We start from the raw sequence: 12,312 nt of genomic DNA, 5'->3' as shown, positions 1-12,312 counted from the left end.
CCTGGCCAACTGGTTCTGAGGCAGGCCTGGGTCAGAGGCCATAGGAACTTCTAGGTTGCCCAGAAAGGACTCAGTTTCCTAGGTCGGGGATGGGGCAGTGTCTCTGAGTAGCCCCAACCAGGCCGGGCCTCTGGGCTCCCACAGAGGGCCACATGCATGCTGCACTCAACTTCCGGGGCCTGTGTGGGCGCTAGGTCTTGGAGACTGGGATGAGAAGGGTGGAGGACAGTGTGGGGCATGGGGCCAGGAGGGCGAGGGGTGGGGGCCTCACCCCTGAGCCACAGTAGCGCCCCAGCCTGGGGGCTGTGCTGTCGTAGCCGTCGAAGAGCTCCATGTAGTCATAGCCGCAGTCGGTCTCCTCCTCCACCTCAAAGGTCTGGAACACGAGCTCCACGCCGTAGCCTTCCTCGGCCACAATGACCCACTCGCAGTCCACACCCCCAGGGTAGTTGTTGTCGCCAAACTGGGCGTGGGAGTAAAGGTCCTTTGTCTTCACGTCTGCCCTTACCTGGCCCCCGCACTCTGTAGGGGACAAGATTGGCCACCAGCCCTGAGTACTACAGGTGCCAGGCCCCATGGTGCACCATGCCATGGTGCACCCTCATGGCAGGATGGAGGCCTGGACGAAGGCCACGTGGCCAGTGATGGGTGGGTGCAGGCCTGGCCCAGAACATTGCTGTGCTGCCCCATCTCTAAATAAAGGAACTTGGCCCTAGGTTGAGAGGGACAGGGGGTGAGGCTCACTGAGAGGAAGGCAGCGTGGAGCGGTGGCACGAGGCACCACACACTTTGTCTAAAGAGGGCATTGCTCATTTTCTCCAGCTGATGGCTGTCATGGAAGAATGTGGGCCCAGTGTCGCCACAGCTTCCATTTTCAAGAGAGAAGCTGTACATCTGGGTTTTATGTGAAAACGCCTAACTTTTAAGTGTTGGCTCACATTTTAAAAAAAAACATAGCGTGGGCCAAACATAGCAGGTCTGAGGGCCAGAGGGAGTTCCAGGCCTCTGGTTTGTGACCCTGTGCTGGGAGGGGCAGAGGACAGTGCATGGGGCCACCCTCCTCCCCAGGCCCTCTGGCCTTTGTGCACCTGGTGCTCAGGTCTCCCTAGAGGAGGTGGGGTGAGGGCCGGGTGGGGCTGGGTCAGGGACTGAGTTGAAGGGGAAGAGGAGAGGCTGTGGACCATCAGCTCTGGGGATGCCCTGACAGGTGGCTCAGGACCCAGGAGGAGACTGCAAAGCTCCCTCGTGGCATCCTTGGTCTAGCACTCAAGGCATCCCCCTGGACTCCAGCCTTTCTCTGCAGCCACATCATTCCCACAACCTGCTGTCCTCACACACCTGTTGCTTCGGCCAAACTAAAGGACCTGCTGTCACCTGGGCACACTCTGGGCTGGGCTGGGGTTGTGTCTCTGCCTGGGCACCTCCCCCTGCCTCGAATGCCTCTACCAACTCATGCCCAGTGAGGCCGGGGTGCCTTTCTTCCTGCCTGGCTCCCGCTTGGGCTCATGCTGTCACAGGTGGTGCCTGCCTTGTCTCTCTCCTGGACTGTGAGTTCCTAGTATGGGGTGGGGGGCAGGGGTGAAGGGCTCATGCCTGATTCAGGCCACGTGCCCCTTAGTCCTCTTACAGAGCGGAGCTCAGTTCATGGCTGCTAAATAAACAAGCAAGTGAAAGCCGAGCAAGCCCCTCGAGGGCTGGGATCTTTGCTTGGTCTGTTTCTGGGACCTGCATTTAGGATGCAGCCTCATCCATGCTACATGTCAATAAGTATCAGGAGAATGGGCTGGGCACGGTGGCTCATGCCTGTAATCTCAGCACTTTGGGAGGCCAAGGCGGGCGGATCACCTGAGGTCAGCAGTTTGAGACTGGCCTGGCCAACATGGTGAAACCCTGTCTCTACTAAAAATACAAAAATCAGCTGGGCGTGGTGGCAGGCTCCTGTAATCCCAGCTACATGGGAGGCTGAGGCAGGAGAATCACTTGAACCCAGGAAGCAGAGGTTGCAGTGAACCGAGATTGAACCACTGCACTCCCGCCTGGGCGACAGAGCAAGACTCCATCTCAAAAAATAAAAAATAAATAAAAATAAAAATAAATAAATAAATATCAGAGAATGAATAGAATATATTTCAGGGTTGGTGGGTGGCTGGGCTGCTGCGGTGGCCAGTGTGCACTCAGGAGGACCTCTGGGGGCTTTCCTCTCTGTCCCTGAGTTCCCTAACCTCTCCTGCCCATCATCATCACTGCCATCCTAACCCCTAACCACACCCTCCTATCCCTGCCCCCGAGGCCTGGTTCTCAGGACACAATGTTTGCATCACCCACAAGCCTGGCCCTGGGTCACAGGGCTCAGTCCCTCTATACCTTCATATCCGCTTTGAAACCCCCGACTCTACCCCAGTCTTGGAGACCAGGCTCAGTGAACACTCCCACAACCAGTGACAGTACCTGTGGCATGGGAGGCCTGGAAGCCCTTTCGCTGGACCGAGTTATCTGAGTAGAAGCGCAGGAACATGCGGCTGCCTGTGGCCAGGACGGGCTCGGGCTTCTTGCTCCCACAGAAGCGGCCGAGGACGGGGGCCTTGGCGTCTCGCCCATCGAACACCTCCAGGTGGTCGTAGGCACACTCAGGCTGGGACTCGATGTCCATCTCCATGAAGGTCTGGGGGATGAGGAAGGAGCACAGATTAAAAATTTGGCTGGAGGGCAGGTGGGGTGAGGATGGGGGCCCCAAACCTAGGCCTCACAGACACCCATGGGAGCGGCCACAGCTGGGGATGACAGTGAAGGAGGGCCCAGGAATAGGGCGAAGGCAGGGATGCCCCTAATTTATACTGGGAAAGGGGCCTCTGTCCAGGCCAGACTTGGGGTCTGCTGAGGGTGGCAGGCCTCTGGGCTCAGCCTGCAGCCTGTGTGGCTCTGGGCAGTGCCTCTGACTGGGGGCGGCCACACCGCATGAGGAGTGGGGAGGGGACCCCTTACCAGCTTGACCCGGTGCCCGGGGGTGCTGGAGATGGCCCACGTGCACTCCTTCTTGCTGGGATACTTGTCAGGCCAGTTGGGGCTGGTGATGGTACCACTGGTGGATGTCACCTTGTGGTCACAGCCGGCTGCAGGGAAGCGAGTGACGGAAGGGGATAGAGAGGGACCCCAAGCTCCGATGCCTCCTGTGGGGAAGGCCCTTCCCTCCTGCCCCCCTCCTTTCTTCCATCTCTTGTCCCACTTACGAACTGGATGACAGGCAGGCATCATTTCTTTTTCATGAGGTTACTGTGTCTGGGGAAAATCTAGCTGCCCGATTCCTACAAAAGCCTTGAGTGACGCCTCACATGGCAGCACTTATGAAGCAGCCATCGCAGGCTCCCCTGGACAACCCCCTGACCTTTGTAGGTGTTGGGCCACAGGGGTCACATCACCTGTGCCTCTCCATTTTTCTTTTCTTTTCTTTTCTTTTTTTTTTTTTGAGATGGAGTCTCGCTCTGCTGCCTAGGCTGGAGTGCAGTGGTGTGATCTCGGCTCACTGCAACCTCCACCTCCCATGTTTAAGTGATTCTCCTGCCTTAGCCTGCTGAGTATCTTGGATTACAGGCATGCGCCACCATGTCTGGCTAATTTTTGTATTTTTAGTTGAGACAGGGTTTTGCCATGTTGGCAAGGCTGGTCTCAAACTCCCGACCTCAGGTAATCTGCCCACCTTGGCCTCCCAAAGTGCTGGGATTACAGGCGTGAGCCACTATGCCCGGCTAATTTTTGTGTTTTTAGTAGAGACAGGGTTTCACCATGTTGGCCAGGCTGGTCTCGAACTCCTGGCCCCAAGTGATCTGCCTGCCTAGGCCTTCCAAAGTGCTGGGATTACAGGCATGAGCCACCCCACCCGGCTGACCTGTGCCCCTTCTTGAAGCTGTCATCCACTGATCTCCAGCAGCCTGGACAGTCACAGGGGACTTTGACACCTGACTGAGTTCTCCACACCCCCACTCCTGCTACCCTCCCAGGTGAAGTCAACAGACATAAAATGGTCCACCCAAGACAGCCTCTCAGTTCCCTGAGGGCTTTGTCATCATCCACTGTTTCTCCACACCACAACACATCACCCCTCTGTAGCCACCTCCTGTTCCTTCGGGGTGCTCAGGACCTCACCTTCCTGACCATGGCCATTCGGCTTTATTAAAATTAAAAAGCAAAAACAAAAACGGGTTCTCACTTTGCTACCCAGGCTGGAGTACAGTAGTGCGATCATAGCTCACCGTAGCCTGCGCTCCCAGGCTCAAGTGATCCTCCTGCCTCAGCCTCCCAAGTAGCTGGGACTACAGGCATGCCACCTGGGTAATTTTTTTCTTTTTTACTTTTTGTAGAGACGGGGTCTCACTATGTTGCCCAGGCTGATCTCAAACTCCTGGTTTCAAGCGATCCTCCTGCCTCAGCTTCCCAAATTGCTAGGGTCACAGGCATGAGCCACTGTGCCTGGCTGGCCTCCTAATTTTAGAGAGACTTCCAGGGTCTTGATCTTTCTATTCTCTCCCAGTATTTCCTCCTCGATTGACTTAACTGACTGCAGGGCTGACCACCCAGCCTGCTCCTCTGACCCTGCATGGCCCTGCATCCCTGGCTCTGCACAGCACCATCTTAGAAAACCCCACCTGTGGCTCCAGCCTCACCTGGGCCCCCAGACCACTTGATACTCTTTGGATTTGGCCTTTACCAGCTCCATCTCTCACCTCCTTAGTAACTGCTGCAAACATCCAGCCCCCTCCTCAAGCCACTGTGTCAGCTCCCAGTGGCAGACCACCTCTCTCCTATCTCCTGAGAAAGCCAGGGCCTTCTGCTATGAATGGCTTCAACCTCTAGACTCCGACCTGCAAACCCACCTGCCCTGCTGCCCTGCAGCCTCAGAGCAAGTGTCCCTCCTCGCCATCAGGATGGACTGCCCTTCTGGGAGGTGCAGCTCATTGCTGCCCACGCCTGGGAACCCTCACACCACAAATGATCCAGCCTCACGCTCTCCCTCAGCTCTGCAGCCTCGGAACCTTCACACATCCTGAAAGAGCTCTCCCAGGCCCCTCCAGCTACAGCCCATCTCTCTCCTTTTCTTTCCAGCTCGCCTTCGAGAACACTTGCTATGGCCACACTCTCACTGCAGGTCTCCTCAATCCACGGCAATCTGACTTCTGCCTCTGAAAAGCATGGCTTCCCCGACTCAATTTTTTTTGGGGGGGTGGGTGGGACAAGGTCTTACTCTGTCACCCAGGCTGGAGTGAAGTGGCACGATCCTGGCTCACTGCAACCTCCGCCTCCCAGGTTCAAGCGATTCTTGTGCCTCAGCCTCCCAAGCAGCTGGGACTATAGGCTTGCGCCACCACGCCTGGCTAATTTTTTGTATTTTTAGTGGAGATGGGTTTTGCCATGTTGCCCAGGCTGGTCTCGAGCTCCTGAGCTCAGGCAGTCTGCCCCCATCAGCTTCCCAAAGTGCTGGGATTACGGGCATGAGCCACCACGCCTGGCCCCAACTCAAATTTAAAAGCTGATGATGATTCATGATCACGTTATTGGACAGGTTTCACAGGGGGAAACAGGCAGCCAGGCACTATGACTGGTGGGGAAAAGGATGGGCAAGATACAGCACGAGGGCCCAGAAAACAGGGCCTCTCAAGTCCTTGGTGGAGGCAGGTGAAGCTCCCGTCTACCCACACTTGAACCGTGAGCTGTCACCATTACCCATCGGTGGGTTCACACAGCTCCCTGCCCTCCCTCTTTGCGCTCTGGCCTTCCATGCCCCCTGTGTTCCTTGCACGCCCATGTCTCTCCCCAGCTAGGCTGCAATCTCCATGGGAACAGAGGGGTTCCTGTCTTGAATTCCCTACAGATCTTTGCATAGTGCTGGGTCCTCCGTAGGAATCAGGAAATGCTTACAGATCTGTAATTAACCTATCACCTGAGTAAGAAACCACACATGCTTCTAAGGTGAATCAGCAGATGAAAAGGTAAACAGGCCATCTTCTCCAGGAGCTTCACCCCAGTCCTGGCTATCTTGTGGATTCTGTTCTTTATCAAACCATCTTTTCACACAGGGGAGTACAGAGACAGAATGCAGTTTAGACAATATCAGTATAAGGTCCCCTCTAGCTAGTTCCATGACTCGGGAACTGTGTATTTGGGAAGCCTGAGGTCATGGGGTTGGAAGCCCTCGACTGTCCACTGGTTCACTGTTGAGGGCTTCAGTTCTGTTTCTACTTTTGAGCAGCTCATCTGTTTATACCTGGGTTGTCAACCTAACCAGGGTGGGAAGAGTCACTTGCCAAGCATGGTGCTAAGGGCTCAGAGCCATGTCTATAAAGCTTAGTACCTTGCAAGGTAGGTATAATTTTTACTATTTTTTATTTTTTGAAACGGAGTCTTGCGCTGTTGCCCAGGCTGGAGCGCAATGGCATGATCTCAGCTCACTGCAACCTCTGCTTTCCAGGTTCAAGCAATTCTCCTGCCTCAGCCTCCTGAGTATCTGGGATTACAGGTGCGTGCTACCACGCCTGGCTAAATTTTTGTATTTTTAGTAGAGACGGGGTTTCATAATGTTGGCCAAGCTGGTCTTGAATTCCTGACCTCAAGTGATCTGATCGCCTTGGCCTCCCAAAGTACTGGGATTACAGGCGTGAGCCACTGCACCTGGCCTATCATTTTTTATCATTTCATGGATGAGGAAACTGAAACACAGAGAGGTTGAGTGACTCACCCAAAGTCACACAGATGTTCAATGCTAGAAGCAAGTCTGTGTTGTGCTGCTGGGATTGGACACACCCAGCAGGCAAGGGCCACAGTGGAATCCCTGACTGCGAGCGGGCCTGTGAGGTATCAAGTCCCAGGAGGTATTAGGGGATACTGGTGATGCCATGAGAGCTGTTTTTGTTTTGCTTTATCTATTTATTTCTTCCCACTCTGTCACCTAGGCTGGCGATGCCATGACAGCTGTTTTTATTTTGCTTTATTTATTTATTTATATTTTTATATATTTATTTGTTTTTTCCCACTCTGTCACCCAGGCTGGAGTGCAGTGGTGTCATCTCAGCTCATGCAGCCTCAACCTCCCCAGACTCAGGTGATTCTCCCACCTCAGCCTCCAGGGTAGCTGGGACTATAGGCGTGCACCACCACACCCAGCTAATCTTTTGTATTTATTGTAAAGATGGGGTTTCGCCATGTTGCCCAGGTTGGTCTTGAACTCCTGGGCTGAAGCAATCTGCCCGCCTCAGCCTCCCAAACTGCTGGGATTACAGGTGTGAACCACCGCACCAGCCTATTTTACTTTATTTCTAGTTTAAAAACCTGTTTAAAAATAAAATACAGACAGTCTCACTGTGTTGCCCAGGCTGGTCTTGAATGTCTGAGCTCAAGTGATCCTCCTGCCTCGGCCTCCCAAAGTACTGGGATTACAGGCATGAGCCACCGCGCCTGGCCTAGAGCTATTTTTAAATGTGTGCAGGGCTTCACTGCCAGGAAGGCAGTGGCCCTGTTCTGAGCATCCCCAGGGGTTATAAGTGTGACCGATAATGGTAACAGATGCCACTGTGCTTGCGGTGAGCCAGGCCCTGCTTGGGGCATTTCAAGCTCCCAATGCCTCTCTGAGGTGGGTACTATTATTATTATCTACATTTTACGCAGGAGCAAACCAAGGCACAGAGAGGGTCAAGGAGTCACTCAAAGGCACACAGCTAGTGAAGTGGCAGGGCTGGGCCAGGCCACCTGGCTCTGGAGGCTGTGCTCTTACCCACTATCCTTTCTTGCCTCTGTGCTGGTAGGAAGTCACAAAGAGACTTGGACATGGTTTTAAGAAGTGCAAACTAGAAAGGTCTGAAAATGAAGCCTCAGAGCAGCCGTGAGCTCCTCCTCTCCTAATGTGGGCAACAGAAGTGAGCGTGTGGCTCCGACATTGCGGAAGGGGGATCTATGTACCAGGTGGGTGGGGGAATGAGGGGGCCTCGGAGATCATTCAGGCCTCAGAATCTAAATGGAGGCTGATGGAGATGACCCTCTGGCCTTCCACTCCCAGCAGTGGGTCCTTCAAGCCCAGACGCCCCTAGCATGCAGCCCGTACCTTCTTTGCAGTCGTGCTTGTTGTCATGGAGGACGAAGCCACTGCGGCACTGGCACTCATAACTGCCGAACGTGTTGACGCAGTCCTGCTGGCAGCCGCCGTTATCCTTGGAGCACTCGTCCTTGTCTGCAGGGGAGCAAATAAGGGCAGACGCTGGGTCTGTGCAGGGCTGAGGTCTGGATGCCCCAGGGGGAAGTGGAGGCCTGGCTGGGCTTTCTCCCACTGGGACAAAGCAACAGCCGGCAGAGCTGGCCAGGCCAGGTGGCGGGGAGTGGGAGGCCAGGCGACAAGGGGGTCCAAAGGGGCACTGCATCCAACAGGACCAGCTGAGCAGGGCCCAGCTGTGGGGAGAGGAGGACAGGGGTCCGAGCGGACCAGCATGGGTCACCATTACCTGCTTACTGGACAGATGGACAAGTGGAAAAATAGACACATGGACAAGCAGACTGCAAGAGAAAGGAGCAGGACGCAGGGTCCCTCTTTTACTTCACAACAGGAAATGTCACAGACACCATCAAAATGGGAGGGGGTAGGGCACGGGGAAGGGTCCCCGGTCCGCGGACGGGCACAGTGGGGAGAAGAGAGCACCAGTTCTGTCCGGCCAGAGGGAGGTGGGCCGGAATGGCAGAGTGGAGGTGGGGGGTGGGTGGGCACCGAAGCCCCCATCCCATTCCGTCCAAGGTGAGGTTCCTGAGTAACAAAGGGTCCGGGAGGCCTGGCAGGCCTCACTGGGGGGTCCGGTTTCTTTTCTGCACTCGGAATTTGAGCTGGTGGGGGCGTCCCCGAGGGGGCTGCAGAGCTGGCCTCTTTTCTGAAACGAGAGAGAGAAGAAGAAAAGGGACCAAGGGGTGGGGGTGGAGGGCAGGGACCAGGGAGGGACAGCAGTGAAAACCAGACCCAGGGCCTCCGAGGTGGGTCCGAGGGGCAGGGTGGGGCGGGAGGGCAGGCGGACACACATGCGGGGTGGCCATGTCCGGGCGCATCCAGGGCACGGAGGGCTGGGTTAGCAGGGGCAGGAGGGCACAGCGATGGGACAGAGACAGAGCCTGTGGCAGGAGAAGGCCTGGAGGGTTGGCACATGTAGCCCACTAGGCGTGCATTGCATCAGGGAAGGAGAGAACTGAGGAGTCGTCGGTAGAGGGGAGCAGTACTTGGGAAGGACTGGGGAGAGCTCCGCTCTGGCTCTCATTCAGGCAGTGACATCTACAGAGTGTGTTAGACAGACACACACACTCACAAATACACCTGCAGACCCAGTGCATGGATGTACTGTCACCCAAATGTGGCAACACAGGCGCTGGTCCACAGACACACACACACATGTGCACACGGTACACACTACCCACACACGCACAGACACACAGCTCCAATCTCCAATACACCATGCAAATGCAGATACAGACACAGCCAATCACATACGCATCCTCACTTGCCCGCCCAGCCTGTGTACAGGTGCATACAAAGAATACACACTCTGCATTCCCACCTATGTGTGAAGAGGCAGGCACAGATATCAACACACACACAGGCACAGACACACCCAGGGACAGGACACATCTGCACACACAGGCACATGGACACCTAGACATGGATACAAAGTCACGTGTAAAGGCAGAGATGTAGCTCATTAGCAGATGGCTCACAGAGGAGCAACTGCCACGTGTCACAGACCCACACATGCACTCACACAATGAATACACCATCTGTGCCCCAGGGCACAGAAGTGCACATGGTCACAGGGGTGTGTGTGCCACAGGCACGTACACTCAGGTCTGTCTGTGGTCACTTGGGGGATGATGTGCCTGGCATAGAAGCAGGCATATCCAGGGAAGATGAGGGATCCAGTGGACCCCCAGAATTCCAGAGATGAACCATGAGGTAGAAAGATGTCTGCTGGCACTGAGCTGGCCAGGTGGGGGTCTGTGCAAGGGGGCCTATTCCTGATCCCCATCAGGAGGGGGGCCCAAGGGCTGGAACATGGGCTTCCAGAAGGCCCTGCTTCTCCAACCCAGGATCAGGTAGGTTAGACCCCTAGGGGCCACGGGAACCAGGCCAAGAGGTGGAGTCCCCAAGTCCTTCTCAAGGGTTCTTGCTCAGTTAACACATCAGAGGGGGCCTGATCGAGAGCCCTCCATGAGCTGCCTTTGAATCAGCCCTGCAGAAAATGTGGGGGTGAAGGGCACCCTATGAGCCATCCTGGGGTTCACTGAGGACAACGTCTCCAGTGACTGTGCTAGAAGCTTTGGGGGGCCCAGCTTATGGACTGAGCAAAGTCTTCGCTCCACCCCTTCCTCACATTTGTGCCCTAGAAACCTAGTCCAGTGCCTGGTACACAGCAGCGGTAAAATTACACCTGCCAAATGCGAGTGAACGGGTAAGTGAATGGCTGGATGAATGAGTGGGGGAAAGCGAGTCCTGAGGAAGGCTGCTTCAGTGTCCGGGGCAGGAGTGGGCAGCCTCACCTGGGAGCTGGGGGGAGCAGGTTGCAGGGGAGTGGGGTGGAGGAGGTGGGCATGGGCCCAGGCAAGGAGATGGCACTCACCCTACAGTGCCCAAATGCCCCGGAAGGTGGCAGGGGTCAGACTGAAGGTCTTCAGGCTCTTTCTTCTCCTTCTTGGCTTAGGGTCTCCTCGGTGGGTGTCCCAAAAGTCCAAATAGCCCCCCTCCTGGGGGGCCAGAGTCAGATGCCCCGGGCCCTGAGGGCTGAGCCTCGATGCCCCCAGTGGGGGTCCTCTGCAGGTTTCTTGTGCGACGGGGCAATGTGTGTGCACATGTGTGGGCGTGTGTGTCTCTGTGCAGGGCCGAGGGTGGGGCGGGCACAGTGTCGACCAGGGCATGGGGGCAGAGCAGTAATTCCAGGCCTGACAGATGTGAGTGTCGGTCCCCTGCCCCCTCCAAGACTGGAGCAACAGAAGGGCAGGAAGAGACGAGAGTAAGCAGGTAATGGTTTCCCGGGGCAGAGCCTGCCCCGAGTGGGTGTTACATCCTCTCAACCCTCTGGTGAGCACCTCTTAGGAGTCCCAGGTGGGCACAGGGAGGGAAGAAATTGGCCTGGCATGGGGAGGGTCTCAGCAAGCAGGGGTTGGGGGCAGGAGGTCAATGGGCCACTGTAAGCAGAGCAGGGTGGCTGGCAGTGCCAAGCAGGGAGCCAGTGCAGGGGCAGGTGCATGGCATCCAGGAGTCAGGCAGGGGTGCAGGGCAGCCACAGAGGGGGCTTGAGGATGCAGGACCCTGGGCGAAGGAGGGGAGAAGGAAGGCAGCATGGACTCGGCCGTGGGCATCCTGCCTTCCTGCCTATCCCCTGCCCCAGCCCAGCAGGCAGGCCAGGAGTGAGGATCCATGGGCCTGCTCCAGCCAGACCCTGACCTCCTTGTCTCCCCTGCTCAACTCCACTCCTGCCCTTCACTGCATGGGCCTGGGTCCTGTTACCTGTGGAGACTACCAGCTACCTTACGGCCTCAGCCCAGGATGAAGGGCTGAGTGATTCACAAAGAAGGGGAGATCTCCTGGACCCGGAGGATCAGCTCAGAGAGGCTGGGCCGGGGGCTGCTGATCACCATTGAGACCACCCGAAGGTGGGGCCATCAAAGGCTCAAATGAGGCCAAGGGACTGGAGCCCAGGCCTTAGGTGGGGCAGCTGTCAATCAACATGTGCTAATTGGATCTGAGTTCCCACCCACCGGCTCAGGGGAGCTCCAAGGCTTTGGTATTGAAGGAAGCAGGTGACTCATCCTTCTCCTTTTTAAAAAACTTTTTAGAAACAGGGTCTGGAGTGAGTGACGAGATCATCATTCACTGCAGCCTCAAACTCCTGGGCTCAAGCAATCCTCCTACCTCAGCCTCCTAAGTAGTTGAGACTACAGGCACACACGACTACACCCTGCTAATTTTAAACTTTTTTATACAGATGGGGTCTCTCTATGTTGTTTAGGCTGGTCTTGAACTCCTGGCCTCAAGTGATCCTCCTGCCTTGGCCTTCCTGAGTGCTGGGATTACAGGCGTGAGCCACCACGCCCGGCCAAGACTCATCTTTCTGAAGGCCCCAGAGTGAACCTATTTGGCGTGTGCAGGGTCTGATTAGAAGTCCGCCACTGCCAGAGACTCTGCCCCATACAGTCCAAGGCAAACACCTGCCTCTCCTCTGTCTACCCATGTTCTGGAACTGCCTGTTCCTAGGACATGCCCTCTCCCAGGCCTTGGCTTGCACAGCTCCTGACACCTGGAAT

At 56.0% G+C, this 12,312-nt stretch overlaps 1 protein-coding gene across 4 annotated transcripts in view; it reads right to left on the bottom strand.

Annotated features, from left to right (window-relative positions):
- The window catches only part of BMP1 (bone morphogenetic protein 1), a 47,564-nt gene that overhangs the window by 2,352 nt on the left and 32,900 nt on the right, over nucleotides 1-12,312 (bottom strand). For 2 of the 4 annotated variants that reach the window (XM_030816940.1, XM_030816941.1), the window contains 4 exons: nucleotides 8,087-8,212; nucleotides 2,983-3,110; nucleotides 2,449-2,662; nucleotides 272-522 (listed from right to left, as the gene is read on the bottom strand). In XM_030816940.1, coding sequence (XP_030672800.1) covers nucleotides 272-522; nucleotides 2,449-2,662; nucleotides 2,983-3,110; nucleotides 8,087-8,212 — 719 coding nt within the window. Of the gene's footprint in view, nucleotides 1-271; nucleotides 523-2,448; nucleotides 2,663-2,982; nucleotides 3,111-8,086; nucleotides 8,213-8,533; nucleotides 8,898-12,312 lie in introns of those variants that run through there. The other 2 variants (XR_004031301.1, XM_030816942.1) reach the window with 2 other exon arrangements.

The sequence above is a fragment of the Nomascus leucogenys genome, chromosome 8 (genome assembly GCF_006542625.1).
Source record: "Nomascus leucogenys isolate Asia chromosome 8, Asia_NLE_v1, whole genome shotgun sequence".
Taxonomy (NCBI): Eukaryota; Metazoa; Chordata; class Mammalia; order Primates; family Hylobatidae; genus Nomascus; species Nomascus leucogenys.
This window is presented reverse-complemented; position numbering and strand designations above follow the sequence as displayed.